This window comes from Fibroporia radiculosa (assembly GCF_000313525.1).
Source record: "Fibroporia radiculosa TFFH 294 genomic supercontigs, scaffold3449, whole genome shotgun sequence".
Lineage (NCBI taxonomy): Eukaryota > Fungi > Basidiomycota > Agaricomycetes > Polyporales > Fibroporiaceae > Fibroporia > Fibroporia radiculosa.
Genome location: NW_012133385.1, coordinates 61,693 through 78,627, shown reverse-complemented (window position 1 = coordinate 78,627; position 16,935 = coordinate 61,693). Strand labels below are relative to the sequence as shown.

The window sequence follows — 16,935 nt, the reverse complement described above, 5'->3', positions numbered from 1 at the left end:
CTTGTTTTTCAGTCGAACTCCTGATCCCCAGTCGTCAGGTCCCTTAACATGTGATGTTCATTTCAAATGTCATTTCAGACTCAAGTCAGCAGGTGGCTGATACAGACTATGGTACATGCCCCGATGTGTACGAGAATCATGTACAGCACCTATCTCCTATTGCCACTAATGAAAGAGCTTCTCAGCCAGCAGCTCGAGGTGCTTGCCTGAGATGTGGATATCAACACCTTCCTCGACTAGTCTTGGTGGATTGCTTACTTGGCTGGATGGATGTCCGCCAAAGTGATTGCTGCGCAAATGAATTAGCGGAAAGATGCTCCAGTAGTTACTGCTGAATTCCCATGCGGACGATGTGCAGCAAGCTGTCGTCGGCCGCGGAGTTGAGCTTGAAGAATAGCGACTGCGCCCACGAGTGACGGCGCCGGCACTAAGTAATCGCCGCCCCCTCATCATCGCTGCCCGTGTATATGTCGGCCCGTGTGCTTGCTACCGTGGGTCCGTGACTGACCCAGTGCCTTGGGCAGAAGTGATTAGAAGACGAAGGTGTCGGCGCAGGGGGCACGCACAGGTCGTCGCTGCACCCACGCTACCCCGCTAGACGCCTCCATCGTGCCTCTGCTCTGGTCACCACCCGCTCGTCGTTGTCATCCGTGTGCGTGTCGCCTGTGTACTTTACCTTTACAGTATTCAGTCGTATCATATCTTCTGGGTCGCAACGTAGTCCAGTCAGCAGGCGTGGTTGCACCGCGCCACTAAGCTGCCCGGACCCCACAGAATCGCTCTGGCTAAACAAGACCGAGCCTTATTCCTGCCACCGATCGCATGGTGCATGCCAACGCGGGTCCAGTTTCATACCCGACGAACAAAGGATTGGGTGCGCACTAGCAGCGCCAAGTCAAGTTGAATTACAGTGAGTCCTACGCGCATATGTGAAGAGGTAGCCGATGTATTGATCAGAACCTCAGGTATGACGCCACGATGGCTGCAGCAAGAGGACAGAAACATTCTTGCACGGATATTGCGCGGCTGGCATAGCGAACAAAAGCTCCGACGAATTTCGACGGGCGTCTAGCATGCGTCCTTTCTCAAATTCTCAGATTAGACCGTTGCCACTGCACTCGGCCAGTAAGTACGGTGCACTGGAAGTAACAGTAGCCAATATACACGATCTACACGATCTTGTTTGCTGCTGAAACTGTCTGTAGCTTTGTGCGCCATCGAGATTATGAGCGGAGCCCCCTATCGGCTCCTGCGCATTTTGGATTAGCTTGGACCTCCCTTCTCTTCCAACGCCCAGCATCGACATTGTCCGCGCGGCCACATGCCGTCTAACCTCCCGTTGTAAGATCCACGCCCTTCGTGCGTATACAGCGCAACTGGAACCCACAGTGACGCACCTCGCACCCTTTTCCAATCCTATCCCCCTCTCCCTCCTTATCACTGCCTTCCGCCATCGCCAGCCACTAATTTACACCATGTCGGGTATTAAGCCTCCATTCACTGCTGCCACTGCGCTCCAGAAGGTCAAAGCCGCGCAGAATCTGTGGAACACGCGCGACCCCGCCAGTGTCGTGCAGGCATACGCAGTGCGTTCAGCTGTCCTTAATCAACTGGAGCACACCAAGACTTTTTTAACGTGTTACGCAGCTCGACACGATCTGGCGCAACCGGGACCAGTTCATCCGACGCGGGCGTGACGAGGCGGCTGCGTTCCTCACAAAGAAGTGGACATACGAGGGCGACTACCGCCTTCGCAAGGAGTTCTTCGCCTTCACAGACAACAAAATCGCCGTCTAGGTGCGTCGGGCGCGTTCGGTCCACGCCGTTTGTGTTCACTCCACTCCCCGGCGGCTCTTCTACGAATGAAGCGCGGACCAGGGGAACGGCCAGAGGCAGTGGTGTCGGACATACAGGCTTGAGATGCGTCGCTCTCTTTGAATCTTATCTCGCTTCCTCCCCTCCGCCTGCTCATGCATCACTTCCCCGCTAGGACTGGACGTTCGCCAACGAACTCATGCGCAAGCGCCACAAACGTTCACCGAGGACGTTGCCGACGTCGATTCTGTTGAGATCTGAGAAACACTTCTGACACACTGCCCCGCTGCTGTTTATAAGATACGATATGATATGGCATGACATGACATGATACTTGCCGACATTCTCCTGTATTCACTTGTGTACAGTAGAGTATTTATTTCTCATTTGTATATAGTCTTATATTCATCGTTCTCACACGACATGCTAAACTTCGCAACAACAGTTTTCTCGCGATGCGACGGGAAGACTCGGACAGTGAATGGGATAAACCTTTCTGCCCATACAAAATGGGCTTTTTCCACACAAACAATAATACTAATTTCTTGTGATTTAAATTTAGAGGTCTGTTCGCCGTCCTTACTGAACTGTAGACATGCTCTTCTCTTTACCTATTCACATCTGGTGGGCGCGCCCAACCCGCCGCATTCTCAGTCCGGCCGGCACCCGTGCTTTTTCAATATGTCTACAAGCCCACCTCTCAACACCCTGCGCTGATATACATAACTGATCGCCGTGATCTGCCATGCTACTGTGCGTATCTTCAGGAGCTCTTGAAGGGGGAAGCCAAGGGGGACCCGGGCAATATGTTGGAGGTTAGTCAGATTTTCAGGAACACGTTGTCAGACTGGGCCACAGGTTGTCGGAACATGCGTTCACGTTGAGGTATAGGTCATGCAGGACTGTTACATGCAGTAACTCTGCCCCATTGCTGCAATCTTTCTGTCTGCCTAAGAATATCACCTCACACCTACGTTTCTCAAGAGCCTCCAAAACGTCAACTTCTTTTCTAATTATTGAAAGAATGCTGGCTTAGTCAGGGGATTCGTTGCTGCCGTTCTGCCTCAGTTATCTGCATTCGTCGAATTCAAGAGCACAGCCGACAAATACCAAGAACGTAGCTCCTAGAGTTCCGTCCTTGTCTACTCCATTTGACGTGGGTCCCTACCTCCGAAGAGTCGCCCGGGTCCTACCTCCTCTCGAAGACTCGCTCAATTGAGGCTGTACTGAGCTTCTCTACATGCGAGTATGCAGACTGCGGTACTTGGCCTGATTCACCTCAAAACGTTGCGATAAGACCCTTGATAGCATCTATCACCATCTGATAACTGTGATTCTGCAACTCTAGGTCCGGAAATGTGCAGCACTATATAATCCCCGCAGTGCGAGGCCTGTCTCATCACCTCGACCAGCTCTCTCGTCCCCGATTGCAGCTGTTCAGTGCCTCTTTCTCTCACTCCTTACCAATGGCTCCCAACCCGTCGTGCTCTGCTCTCGCCGCTGCGAAGGATAAGAAGGGTGAGCTGATCATCATACCACATCCTGATCGCGACCTTGCTGAACAGCCTCTCTCCCGCGGTCCTCCTTCTCGTCGGATGAAATTCTTCCCACCAGGTCTTTCCTACTCCCAGATCGCTTCCCAAATCGGCGTCTCAGAGCAGCGTGTCATTGACAGTGCGTATCCGTTCACCTCGATCCACGCCGAGAACAATGTCAGCATCGTGTTGATCGGCCTTATTCGTTCGTGTAGTCTGCACCGGGAGCTCCGCCGCGACCACAGCGGAGTTCGATTCGCTCGCGAAAGTGCTCGACATCAAGTCTCAGGTATGTTGGCTCTCATCCGTCGACGGCAGTCTTGTCTGCACTATGTCATTCTCTCGTACTGACTGGGCGCGGTACAGGTTCCTCAGGATGCGGCTCACACCCGGGCTTGAGTCCACGGCGGCGCCTTGATGTGAATGTATTATATATCTCATTTGTACAACAGCGCACTCTGTTCTATCATTTATAATAAGTTTGACAAGTCCCCAGGGTCCACTGCCACAAGCCCTTCGTGATGGTGGGCGCAATTACTTGTGTGAATTGCGCGCAAATTTCGAAGCTTGCCTTATGTTTCATGTCATAATCAGCATCCAGGGCTCTTAGCGTTATAACTGTCAGCGTTGTAAGCTGGTAGTGAGGATCGGTTCATGCACTGCAAGAGCCTGACAAGGTCTGAAGATCTGACAAGTTGCAGCGGCTAGCCGTAATACTATTAGTAATACAGCCATTATAATGGATCCGGAGATGCTGTCACATGACAGAGAATGGACGCCTCCGCGGCTCAGTGCCAACACCATTCACACCCCCCAATTTCTTACGTTCGTGTTCTCGTTTGGTCGTGTAGAGTTGAAGCTTCTAGGGTTGTTCGAAGGCTGGCGACAATCATCTGCAAAAACTTTGTGAAGCATCGATATTTAGACGCTCTAGTCTGCTACTGGCGAATTCCGATCTCATGCCTGCCTCGTATGCTCTCGAACTGACCTGACGGACCGCACGATACTAGCGATACCACAATTTCGCTACTTCTGTGAGATATGCCAGAAAAGACATTACCCATGGAGCTCCTCTGTGAGATCATTTGTTGCTATATGCGAAGTCTCCCGCCCAAGTACGAGCGAAACGCGTTCAACGTTGCTTCAAAGCCCGAATGGATGTTCGTGGAGCCTCTATCGTTAGCTTCGTGGACTATACGCACGCTTGTCATGAAGGCTTGGTTTGAAACCTATATTGCGGACTCTCCGAGTGACTTACTCGATATCGAGATATTTCCTCGGGTTTCTATCTGGACAAGGTGTGCCCTTTCCTCCACTTGCTTTCATAGCGGCTTCATATTCAACATTTTAAAGGAAAGTGCATTGTAACGAACCTCGTCGGAATTTGCATTTGTATGATACCCCCCTTACATGGAATTTGCGCAAATTCTGGCGCGTGAGTCAGGTCCGACTGGACTCAAACCCAATTCACGTCCTCCCTTTCTCGTTCCACGGGAACGTCGCGTCGCTGCGAGAATTTGAGGTGGTCGAGCATTCTTGGCCTTCGGTCATGCACATGCGCAAGATTGCTGAGATACTGCCGCAATTGCGCATTCTCAGGCTTTCGCAGAGTACAACCTGGTGCAGCGCCTGTAATACATGCGAAACTCCATCCTTCAGCGAAGCCCCGCCTTCGCCGATTGTATACAACGATGCAATCGGACTTCCGGTGAGAGCATTGTCAACTCGCGCTCCCGCTGCTGACCGCTTGGTGCATGAAAGGTGTTATATCGTCAAATTTGGGCATCTCTGCGGCATCTCCATACCGTGGTGCTTACTGTAGGCTACCACAAAGGCGGAAAGACGCGTCTTGAAGCCAAAAATGAGATTCTATGGAATGGAGAGTGTGACTCTTGCTTGTGTCTTTTGTACGCCGATAGCGAATACTTCGCACAGACGGTGGCGAAGAAAAAACATGCGGCTCGGCCTCCGTCGCTACGAAGAGTAGAATGGCGATTCGTGGAAGTTGATATTCCGAGCAGGATCGAATGGCCGGTTGGAGAGGCGGATCCGCCGGATTAGGTGCGAAATCAGCTTCCGCATATCATCCACCCTGGCATTCATCCACGGTAAAGCAGATTGAGAGATGCTGAGGGAGAAAAGGAAGACGAGACGGAAAATTCGGTGAATCCTAGTGTGTACGTTGATGTTCGTGATGTCATCATTATCAGCACGACAGATTGTCACGGATTGTTGTGCCTTGACAAATGACATTATGGACCACGGCTAAGATATGCCAGGGCGTCGAGCTCCGCTCTTGATTGAGGTGTCAGACGTGGGTAGTAGCGGCTTGTATATAACTTCCATGCTTTTGGTGCGGGGTGTGCATTCCCCAGCCTTCAATGTCGCTGGTCTCGACGTACATTGCGCCCACGGTGGGGGCAGCGTTCATAGGTAAGCTAGCGTGTTTTACTCTCGATGATGTTCTAATTATGACTTGACACAGGAGCTACAGTGGCAGCTATGTGTGTCAATACTTTGACGTCAGTTTAAGACAGACTTACTCTGCGCATAGGCTCTTTGGGGTTACAACTGTGCAAACTATACTTTACTTCAAGCGTTATAGTAACGACCCTGTGTTGACACGACGTCTCGTACGTAGCGCCGATGAGAATCCATATTGGCTGATCCTTAGCGCATACTAGATTTTCGTCCTGTGGTGTGTTGTATCAACATGTAGGCGTTGTGCTGCGGTTGATCAATTTCTAGGTTACTCGACGCGACTCATTTGATATTTATCGTTCATGGCATCTATACATATACGATCATGGGAGATACGGACGTTTCTATACTGTTTGAACCGGCGTGGTAACTGCTACTATGTACTAACCATGTTATGTGTTCTTGCTGACTTTCCCTTCTCAGGAGCTTTACGGTGAGTTTTCATGAAGAGGATCATGGTTCAGCTGAAATGATTTGTTCTCGCACAGTCCCATGTTCTCATCTCGGTATGTACAGCCGCACACCATCTATGTCAAGACACGCTAACACTCATCAGAGTCTAAGTGATTTGACTGTTAGAGGGTGAGCTGAGCAGGGAATGTTAGAGTTCCACTAATGGGTCTAGCAGATTGTTTTGTATCCGGATTTGGAAATGTGAGTGAATGTGCAAGCCCGTGCAAATGGTTTTGAAACCAAAAATCACACGTTGCAGTAAGCCAAAGGAAGTGGTGGACGATGATATCCATTGTCAGTGTCTTCTTGTCTCTGGATGAGAGATGCTCACGCAACGTCTACTTATACGTCTTATCAGTGTTCGGTGTCTTTGGCGTCATTCGGTAAGTAAGCGCCGTATGCATCAACTGTCAGGTCATTGATTATTTCATTTACACCGACCGCAGCTACTGCTGTATGTACGTGTTGCCATCGGTTCGCTGTGATCACACGCTGAACAGCCGCGTACTTTACTAGCGTTCTCAATATGGGGGTAAGTGTACAAACCTCCGAGTCAGATATGTTCTCATGTTCGTAGATTGTGCGTCGGAAACTACTTTTTCATGCCTGGCCAGCTCTCGGTTAGTATAGTAAGTTTCCTGCGTCCAACATAATACTTTAACGCTACCGTAGATCTTCCTATACACCTGCTTTATCTCCGGAGTTTTAGCAGATGCCCTCATTGCTACACTTCTCTGCACTTTCCTGTCACGCCGGCGTACTGGGTTCTCGCGGTATGCCGTCGTTCCACAATGTCCATCATCGGACCTGAACTCATGTCTTCTGAAGAACCGACTCTCTCGTTCGCACACTTATGATTTACAGCATCAACACAGGAGTCCTCACCAGGTACGGGATGCTCGTTTGACGGCATAACGCAGTGTCTGATTTTTCAACAGCATCTGTGCACTCTTGTGTCTACTACTGGTATGTTTCTCTGACGCCATCACTTGTGTCCGCACGCTATATAAATGTTCTCGTAAATACTCCAGTACGCGCTTCAACAAGGAGTGAACAGATTCTCCTTCGTCGCTGCATATCTCATCTTGCCTAAGCGTAAGTCAGTCGTCGCTTGTGCTGTGCTTAAACTAAGTTCGAAACATAGTGTTATTGAATGCACTCCTAGCTAGCCTCAACGCGAGACGCACAACTCCGGAGAAAACGAACGTAGAAATAATGAGGGTTATGAAAAACAGAAATCTCGATACTGCGCCCACAGCCGTGGATGAACTCTATGAGGAAGATGAATCGCGTAACGCCAGTACCAGTATGTTTTCTCTCCGTTTTCTGGGAGTATACTAATGTTCGCGACCTTAGAGCATGCGCTGGTAATACACATTCATGCTGAGGCATGCTGATTGGAAATATGTGTCGGATGCGCTGCCTGTATTACCCGCCTGCATGCTGTGGAATCAGAAATTGGTTCTGCTAGATCATCTGCATAAACATGGACTCAGATAGACCCGAATTATGAGCTATCGCCTAGTGGCTCAGCCAGCGCTTGAGGTCTGTATGTGTTTGCCATCCCCCAAGTCGATAGCTACGTTTTTGGCGACATGACTTGGCCTACCAACTTTCACGCGCAGATTTTGTTCTATACGCACTTTGGTAATTCCCGATATGCTCATTATGGTACTCACCATCCACCTATGGCCGGCGCCACCACTCAGTCCCTCAGCTGAGAAACCTCTGAATCCCAACCAACCATCGGCTGACAATGAGTAAGCCAAGAATGGACCATGCTAAGAAGCCGATGAGATCGTGCAGCTCACTCGCAGGAGAACTCTATTCAGAAGTCACTTCCGAGATCCCGTCGTCTTCTTTGTTCGATGCTAATACATAATCAGTCGCAAGACGATATAGAGTTTACTTTGCTTTCGGTGCGGCATGGACACTTCGAGAACAAGAGGCTGGAAAACGTCTGGTGACTGATGGAGATAAGCGGTACAAGTGTCTACGTTTTCTTATTCCATCGAACCGTGCCTCGTCTCTTTGTTAGTTCTACAGATACCGAACCCTAGTTGCAGAAAAACCCCGTGAAGATAGTAGTTCAGACAGATAGCATCTATGCTCGCTCTCTCTAGTTCTGGCGACGTTGCCGTCGTCGTGCTCCGTCCTCCGCGTACTAGCGAAGACGAAGTGGCCCTGATTGATCGAGGCATCCGCTTTCCGCATCCCATCACTGGAGCCAGACGTGTACTGTCGTAGGTTTTGGTACCAGTCACGTCAGAGGCGATTGTATGAAATTGAGTATGACGAATCAACTATTGTCAGGTTGGTTGCAGGGAAAATGAAGGGTATACTGCAGAATGAAATTCGACAGGATGCAGTTCAACAGAAACATTTTCCTTTGTTGCTGGATACCATCCAAATGTGAGTCAAGTGCCGCTCATGCCGTATCGGAACAATTTCAACGCACTGCTGTTGAACGTAATCAGAATGTAAGGCAGATAAGATGAATTAGCTTCTGATTTGGCGCACTGCGTAAAAAATTTCACAAGCATCAGTTGATGCCGCGCTTACAGTCGCGAATGGACTTGGAGAGATTGAGATGCGCCATGTCAGTGTCTGAGTCGGTGTTTGTAGTGTTCATCATGATGTATGTTTGAGGCGCGTAACCGACGATGCCACGAGGCTTTCTGGACCCTCAATCTGTGGGCAGTGCGTTGTGGTCAGATTGTAATGTTCACGCAAGAAACCCGGGGCGTTGTCTGACAGTGTCATTTACACGGAGAGCATGTACTATTATCGGTACTCGTCAACTGCACGTTGAATTGCTTCGGCATCATGACAGACTGATCATTTCCGCTACAGTCCGCTCAAGGATCAATGAAGTCAGTACGACTCTTCGCTGCGCCCTCTCCGCGCCTGTACAGTGTGGATGCGACACTTGCCATCTGTGAAGCTTGAAGGTCAAAATTCAAGTGAATTTTACAGTATTACGGTACATGACGCTGAAGCGAGACGTCGGTGCGGTTTAAGCTATTCGGGACCTTGACGACGTGGATATCCATGGGAACATTCTGCATGTCTGCCCCTGTGACGTTGTGCGACTTCGACTTGTCTTACTGATGATAGATTGTTGCTTTCGAGACCAGCGGTGCTCTACAAACATTGTCACGCAGGGATTCGCACAGCTCCTTGGGAATTTGTGCGTAGTTGTTGAATACTGCTACGAGCGTGGGTCGGGGATACATCACTTCTTCCTGATGCTTATACCACTGCGGAGTCCACGCGTGGGTAAATTTCCGTGTCGAACACAAGCTTCCGGTGAGGTTGCATTCCTCAGACGCAGTCCACAAATATGCTGAGGCTTGTTATTTCAACAGTCTTTATTGAGGCACTCTCCATCACCTGCCTGTGGGAGGTAGCTACGACGTACTTAATGCTTGCTGCGTGATGTACCGCCTGAGCACGCTCCTGCCCTTTGAGACCGTGCCCCACAGTTCATAATGTTCAGCTCTAATTATGAGTATCCGCGTAATTTGAATGCCACTGTGGGCGCGTCGTTCATAGGTAAGCTGGCTTCATTGCTTTTGTCATGGCTCTTTTCTGACAGAGTATTAGGGACAACTATGGGAGCTATGCAAGTACTATTACAAACATTTAGTGATATCCTAAATTTACAAGCCTTGTAGGATTTATGGTATTACTACTGTTCAGACACTCCTTTATTTCAGACGTTACGGAAACGATTCGGTGGCATCAAGAATGCTGGTGAGTACCATTTTCTCTCGGACACCATTCTACTCGCTTACAGACTCTTAGATCCTAATGTTGTGGTGCGCAAGGCATTGTGAATCTAAACAAATAATTTAATAAATGTCGTTGTCATAGGATCCTTGACACAGTCCATCTAATTTTCATAGTGCATACGGTCTATAGCTATGCAGTGCTGGCTCTGGCGAATATTGACATACTTGAACACCCTCTATGGTGATCATTTCTGCAATTCATGGTGGTAAATTCTCCCGATACTGAATGTCTCATTTTATTAGGTGTATTACTGTAAGTGTTGGCCGCTCAGCTTTACCAAATCAGTAATCTAAGCTTTTGTAGTCCCACGTTCTCATATCGGTAAGTTGAATATGGTCCTGTTCATGTTCCCGATAACTCAAGATTTATAGAGTATCAGTGATCTCTGCGTGCGAGGGCAAGTCATCACATTGCTGCGATGTATCAAGTAAATCTTATTCATGAATAGGCTATTTTGTGTCAGAATTTGGAAGTGTGAGTCGCGGAGTATTATACGGATTCAACGCACACGATGTGACATCGCGCCACAGTAAGCCAGAAGAGTTGGTGGATGATGATTTCTGTTGTGAGTCGCTTCGTCGAAGCCAAATCACAAAAACAATGCCCGAGCTAAGGCCATTCTCAGTGCACCCCATCCCTTCTCGCATTTGGTAGGCAGTTCGGTGATGTTTGAATCTGAATCTAAAGCAAGTTGACAATATCACTGTGTTATTTGATAGCTAGTGGTTGGGGTATATGCTTTCATGTCGTCGCATTGATCACCGAATGACCTCTTGTTTCTCAGGGTTCTCGATATGGGGGTACGCGAATAATTGCCACATTGAGAGACGTATAACAAAACAAGATACAGGTTTAATGCAGACAACTATTTTTTCAAGCCCCTCCAATTATCAGTAAGTAATATTTCTACAATTTCAGAAAACCAGGACGTAACAGTGTCCACAGCAATTCCTGTGCATTAATTTTGCCTCTAGTCTTTCCGCGGATGCACTTATCGCTTTGTACTCTTGTATACTTCTGTCACGGCAACGGACAGGGTCCAATACATGGTATGCTATTCACTGATATGTTTGCATCTTTTACTGAGTCCCAGGTGGTTGGTACGGCAATAGGACCGACTCTATAATTCGCTTGCTCATGCTCTATAGCGTGAACACGGGTGTTCTTACTAGGTGTGATATATTCAATCTCTGATCATGGACTTACAAAGATCTGAGCGCAACACAGTCTCTGTGCGCTGCTATGTCTAGTACTGGTGCGATCTCCTTGAAAAGTGGTATTCTTACTCGCCGCACCTCCTAATGAGACCTACTAGTATGTAGTTCTGCCTGAAACTTTCAAGTTCGCCTTTGTCGCCATATACTTTGTATTGCCTAAGCGTGAGCATACCAGCTTTACGTTGTATACGTAAACATAGCTTACATCCTGGAATTATAGTGCTATTGAACTCTCTTTTGGCGAGTCTCAATGCGAGGAAGTCGATACACGGGAAGATGAAATTCACGTCTGCCATGTATCCAAAGTATGAGGATGGGAACCCTCAGGAGTGCAAAAGCGACGGCGTTAGTTGGCCGCCTACCCGAGTTATACTCATATAGCCTTCTGACAAAGTTTCTTGCAGGCTGTCCAGATTCAAGTGGAGACTATAACAGAAGTAGTGATTGAGGTGAGTTTCCAGAATTTCATCTAGCCACTCCTGCATATCGCAATCGTATTCTCGTATAGGGTGAAGATGACCTGGTCAGTAGTCCCGTCAAGGGAAACTGTGTCCCAGCGTATTTCCCGGAATGGCGTATCTGAATGGGACTCGCCTGAGGGAACACCGCCGCTGTGCCACATCGCGCTCCATTCAATACCTTTCGAACGATAGTTTCTCGAAGCGTTGTTATCAGTTTATCCACAGTCGATAAATTATTAGTCTCCAACAGAACAATTAGGTCTAGGCACGCCGCGGCGATTTATGCATGTGAATTCACAAAACTGATGAACATTTTACGCGATGTACAATAGTTGTAAGTTGACTGTCGCCAGCCCGCACGCGTCCAATGGTTCAACATCATCAACTTGTTCAAGTAATCACTGCCAACTGGCATCCACCGGCAACATGCTTTCGGCTCTTTCCGATGGCTGATCCGTGTTCAGTGCCGTTCGGTGGCACTTTGGTTGAACCTCATACTACTAAGTAGTAGCAGCTGTATAACTTGTTGTCACGGCTTTCACCTCGGTCATAATCCTCGCTGACGTGTCAGACCTCAGATTACGGGCCAGAGGCGTTTAGATATTGACGTAGACAGAGGAACTCGATGAGTGGCCAACGTAGCTATCGGAGTTAGTCAGCGGTTGGCCCGTTGACGATTGCAGAAGCTCTACGGCTGGATTGTCGACTAATATACTTGCCATTTTGTTCTCCCAGGGACTCCTGATCCCGCCGAGTACTTAAGTTCTGTCACAGTATGTGATCCCATCTCAATGTCCACATTGGATGGAAGTGCTGATCAGATTTCGCAAGGACATTTTAACGACGAGGGACAGACATCGATATCTCCACTGGTCATGTTTTAATGGCACTACGAGATTCTACGAATCCACATCACTGCCAGCACATCGTCCTACCGAGTGCGGATGTGAGTGAATGGTCATAGATTCGCGAATGTTAATACCGTTACGTGTGGTTAATCATTCCTCAAGGTGGTCTGATACACAGAGAACCACATCAATGGACTTTGTCAAGGCCTTTCTCAGACTTTGCCGAGATGATTGACTGACCACCCGGAGACATCTCCGAATCATGAGGTGCCTGTCAGTCGACCACAGGGGCTATTATTGCACACATAAATGAACCTGATGCTACCCTCTTCTCCTATCTGGCTGAGTTGGTGTGCTCGCTTTGAAAAAATTGCAAAATAGCTCATGTTACTTCGGAGGAGGACGCGCCAAACTACAGTCTTGGTCGTGAAATACGGAGTTGAAGATCTTATTCCGCCGTGGGTTCCATACCATATCGATAAAACATCTCAACCGTTGGAAGAGTGGTCCACACTGGCATTACTTCGGAGATAGCTCTCGCAAAAATCAAAGGACTCCCTGTTCCTTCGCCTGCCACTCCCGCTCTATTATATTGACGGACCAGATTTACACGAACGTGCTGGACTTCCACGATGTGCCCTCAGCAAGTGTGCTCACCAGAATATGTCGGCTGTATATGCAGGACGCGATTGACGGCATCGATGGTCAATAAACGGCCATGGCGGTGAGGTTTCTGTATCATGTTTTGGATTGGAATGCTGATGGGTTCTTCAGAATATGGTAAGAGTTGGCCTGTAACGTGCCAGAGAAGCCGTGGTTCACGCGCTGTACCATTCTCATCGTGCTCAATATGCCAATCCCGGATCTTGTTCGCCTTGGGAACCTCTGGAAACACAAGGCGTTCGCTTAGTATTCGATTAGTTACTCTCTCTTCAGGCAGCTGTGCGAAGGCGACCGTCAGTCCCATGGATTTATATATATAATGTGACCCTACGTCGCGATAGCATACGTAGGAGCACCCGTTGCATCGAGGTCTTCAGACATCGCGGTTGATTACGTCGTACCTTCCGTGATGGAGCTGTTCAATGACCAGGTTGCATTGAGTTCTGCTTACCTTGGTAAGCTAGATGCGACAATTTTCCTACAAGTTAGCTTACATACTGAGCAGGCGTAGTTGCCTCCTCCATGTGAGTATTACGCTATGCGTAATCGATGGTCAAAATGACGCTTGCGACAGTCTGTATGGTTTCAATAATATGCAAACATTCATCTACTATAGACAGACCAACGATAAGCTTATCATGAAGAGCGTGGTGAGTTAGCTACTTATTCATTCACTACCCTCCTCGCTGAATCTACTGACTATCGAATAGATCTTCGTTCTGTGGCGAGTGACATCTTTTATCGTTATTGTCATCGTTTATGCCCTTACGGACATTCTGTAGGATTCTCGATACTCTACATTTGGCGCTAATCGTGCAAGCAGTTTATGTTTACACTATCCTTAGCCTCAACAATCCTCTCCTACTGGTGGAGCCAATCTGGTGAGTACACCCGCTGAATACTATTGGAATGCTACTCATTGAAGCACATTCAGGAGTCTTACAGTATGTGGATCGGTTGCATCTATTTTAGTACCGAACTAAGTCGTTTGTAGGCACATTTTTTGATCACGGTGAGTTTGTGCAGGTAGAATCAGCTTTTCATAATGCTTGACGCAACGGATCTAGAGCATAGTTGGTACGACTGTCAGAGGGTAAGAGTGCGTTCTTATATGTAAGGATATGTCTGATCTGCGTCCGAAGCGCAGGTTATTCTCGTTTCGAATATGGACTTGTACGTATTCTCTCACATTCGTGTGCCTCGCTGAAACGTATACATAGTCAGCCAAAAGAATTGGTTCATGGTGGCAACTACCGTGAGTGATTGCTGTTGCGTGTCGGAAGCAGCAGGCTGAATGAGTATAGACTCTAAGCTCTACGGCTGCTCTGGGTATGTTTTCCTCATATCCTTCAAAAGCATGGCTGATCAGGACTGTGACTTAGCTAGTGGTTTGGGTATGTTTACGTCCATCTCTCTGCCCTCCGACTGACGTTAGAGTTCCTGAGAAGCCTTCTCAATCTGGGGGTAAGTGAGAATGCACTACTCGAGGGAAAAGCATGTAATTCAAGATATAGGTTCAAGACTCCCGATTACTTTTTCAAACCAGCAGAGTTCTCCGTAGGTATCTTGTAGCGACACGCAACGCCATCTTCTGAGACAACGTTCAATACAGTATTACCTCTATTTTGGGCTCGGATCAAGTGCTTTCGCGGACGTTCTTATCACCGCATTCTTGTGTGTTCTCCTATCTCGACACCGTACGGGAATTGCTAGGTACGTGGGATCACGCTGCAGATTAGTTGTTGAAGGCCGACGTGCCTCGTAGCACCAACTCGGTGATCAACCTGCTTATGCTCTATAGCATCAACACGGGCTTGCTGACTAGGTATAGTCTTCCCCGTCTGGAACTGATAGTGGACTAACCAATAGCAGTCTCTGCGCGCTTCTCGCCTTGCTATTAGTGAGTTTGGCATTACCAGTAATATACTCGATTCATCTAACGTGCTATCAGTTTGCGTGTCTGCCAAGTATCAATCTAAACAAGTTTGGTTTCATCGCGCCATTCTTCGTACTTCCAAAGCGTGAGCAGATCTCGTCTTCTCTGGAGCCTGCTATTGAGCCCTTATCTCTAGTTTTGTTCTCGTCGTTGCTTGCAAACCTCAACGCGCGCCCGTATCTTAGAGAGAGAGCGCATCCCGATACAGTATCACTCACGACGACGACTACGACGCGAAAACCTAGGATTTTGAGACTATATCGAGATGATTCTATTAGCCAGCCGAGTTCTAGTCGTCAGGTGCGTTGGCTCCTCGACTCCTAGGCTTTCTCCCTCAGCTTCAAGTACAGGTTTTCGACACCCCCGTGCCATCACCGACCGAAATGGAAATTTTTTCTATGCATCAATTTGTTGGCGTGAGTAAGAGATGTACATGGTCACTCTTCACAATGAGTCACTCAACTCGGTTGCAGAAAGAAATGAATCGATGGAAGCCGCTCCCGCGAGTGCACCAAACCGAATCTTCGACATGAAGTGCTGCGGCCAAGTTTGGTTTGATCAGAATGTACTGCTATCACAATAAATATTGCGACTTGATCTTTGTGGCGTTACTTAGTGGGAAGTGTTAGTACTAGAACGGCTTTGAGAGAGCCTCAGAGAAGAAACCCTTGTTCAGGTTCAGGAAACAAGAATTGTCAAAGTGAAAAGACGTAATAAAATATAGTAGGAAGCTTACCCATGAGCCATCTGCGCTGTGAAATTAAATCATATGTCCGACTCTACCGTGGATCGCTAGCTCTCAACTAATCAGCGACGTTAGGAACGAAGCAAAGTTTGCTGTTACAGAAAGGAGACAGCGTCGCATGTAGACACAGCTCTTGAAAGGCGTAAGGGGCTGTCGGACTAACAGCGGGAAGGTCGTGCAAGTGTTAGGATTTGTTCAGCAGCTATGAATGTAACGGGCGACCTTATTATATACGCGTGCGCTTGCAAGGACATCAGCAAAGAAGAAAAATATCGGGAGCATTGCGGCGGGGTTTTCAAGTTGAGAAGTGCAAGAATTTGAACAGAGGTCGAGCATTCGGAGCTGGCACTGTCATACACTGCAAAATCAGTAGCCGCCCGGCCCTGTGACGAAAAGTTTAGTTAACGTTAAGTACTAAGTAGCGGCAAAACACCTTCAACCGCCTTGATGCTTATTGCACCCTCCCTTGGACATCGAATCCAATCCTCCATGACCAGTTTCCAGCATTGCCTTTTCACATCTTTTGATTCAAACAGAGGCAGCAGAAACTAAAACTGAAAAAAAAAATAACTCATAAAGGTTCATCCCATTCATATCCTAGTTGGGTAGGGTGCCAGTCGATGCAAAGCAGCACAGGATGTTCGACACCGATCCGGAGTCTCCTTCTTCCTCATCGTCAATCATTTTCTTCATCCTCTTCCAGCAAAACTTGTAGGAGAAACTGCAGCACCGACAATATAGAATCAGGATGTTCCGGCAATCTTGCGTCCATGGTTTCTGTCTCATCGCTTCATGGCTTCGCTCCAATAAATCCCGTCGCTCTCACTCGGAGCCATGTACCATTCGAGTCCGCTGCGGCCTGCGGTTACATAGGAAGGTATCGAGGTGGAGGAGTGAACACAGAGGTGTTGAGGCGTCGAGGCGTCGAGGAGTACAGCGAGGTTGGCGACAGCGATTCGAGACGGGGACAAGCTGAGCATAGGGAA

General features: G+C 48.2%; 3 protein-coding genes across 3 annotated transcripts; all 3 read left to right on the top strand.

Annotated features, from left to right (window-relative positions):
- Positions 1 to 1,475: 1,475 nt before the first annotated feature.
- FIBRA_04802 (uncharacterized protein) lies at positions 1,476 to 1,797 on the top strand (the record flags this gene model as incomplete). Its single annotated transcript, XM_012326589.1, has 2 exons — positions 1,476 to 1,586; positions 1,648 to 1,797. 2 exons carry the CDS (start codon positions 1,476 to 1,478, stop codon positions 1,795 to 1,797), a joined length of 261 nt encoding a protein of 86 aa, XP_012181979.1.
- A 1,484-nt stretch (positions 1,798 to 3,281) lies between these two features.
- Positions 3,282 to 3,749, top strand: FIBRA_04801 (uncharacterized protein; the record flags this gene model as incomplete). Its single annotated transcript, XM_012326588.1, has 3 exons — positions 3,282 to 3,489; positions 3,566 to 3,639; positions 3,717 to 3,749. The coding sequence occupies 3 exons, from the start codon at positions 3,282 to 3,284 to the stop codon at positions 3,747 to 3,749; spliced, it is 315 nt and encodes a 104-aa protein (XP_012181978.1).
- Positions 3,750 to 5,731: 1,982 nt separating this feature from the next.
- On the top strand, positions 5,732 to 15,737 carry FIBRA_04800 (uncharacterized protein; the record flags this gene model as incomplete). The annotated part of the gene is made up of 38 exons (XM_012326587.1): positions 5,732 to 5,783; positions 5,836 to 5,854; positions 5,905 to 5,983; positions 6,035 to 6,048; positions 6,099 to 6,197; positions 6,255 to 6,264; positions 6,320 to 6,337; positions 6,388 to 6,405; positions 6,460 to 6,485; positions 6,544 to 6,578; positions 6,643 to 6,667; positions 6,731 to 6,738; positions 6,801 to 6,816; positions 6,862 to 6,904; positions 6,957 to 7,057; positions 7,113 to 7,172; positions 7,223 to 7,250; positions 7,316 to 7,379; positions 7,429 to 7,590; positions 13,610 to 13,723; positions 13,774 to 13,792; positions 13,843 to 13,918; positions 13,979 to 14,046; positions 14,114 to 14,149; positions 14,203 to 14,212; positions 14,263 to 14,280; positions 14,336 to 14,361; positions 14,411 to 14,441; positions 14,493 to 14,523; positions 14,581 to 14,597; positions 14,655 to 14,732; positions 14,790 to 14,825; positions 14,881 to 14,981; positions 15,034 to 15,093; positions 15,141 to 15,168; positions 15,220 to 15,504; positions 15,555 to 15,620; positions 15,678 to 15,737. 38 exons carry the CDS (start codon positions 5,732 to 5,734, stop codon positions 15,735 to 15,737), a joined length of 2,037 nt encoding a protein of 678 aa, XP_012181977.1.
- Positions 15,738 to 16,935: the final 1,198 nt, after the last annotated feature.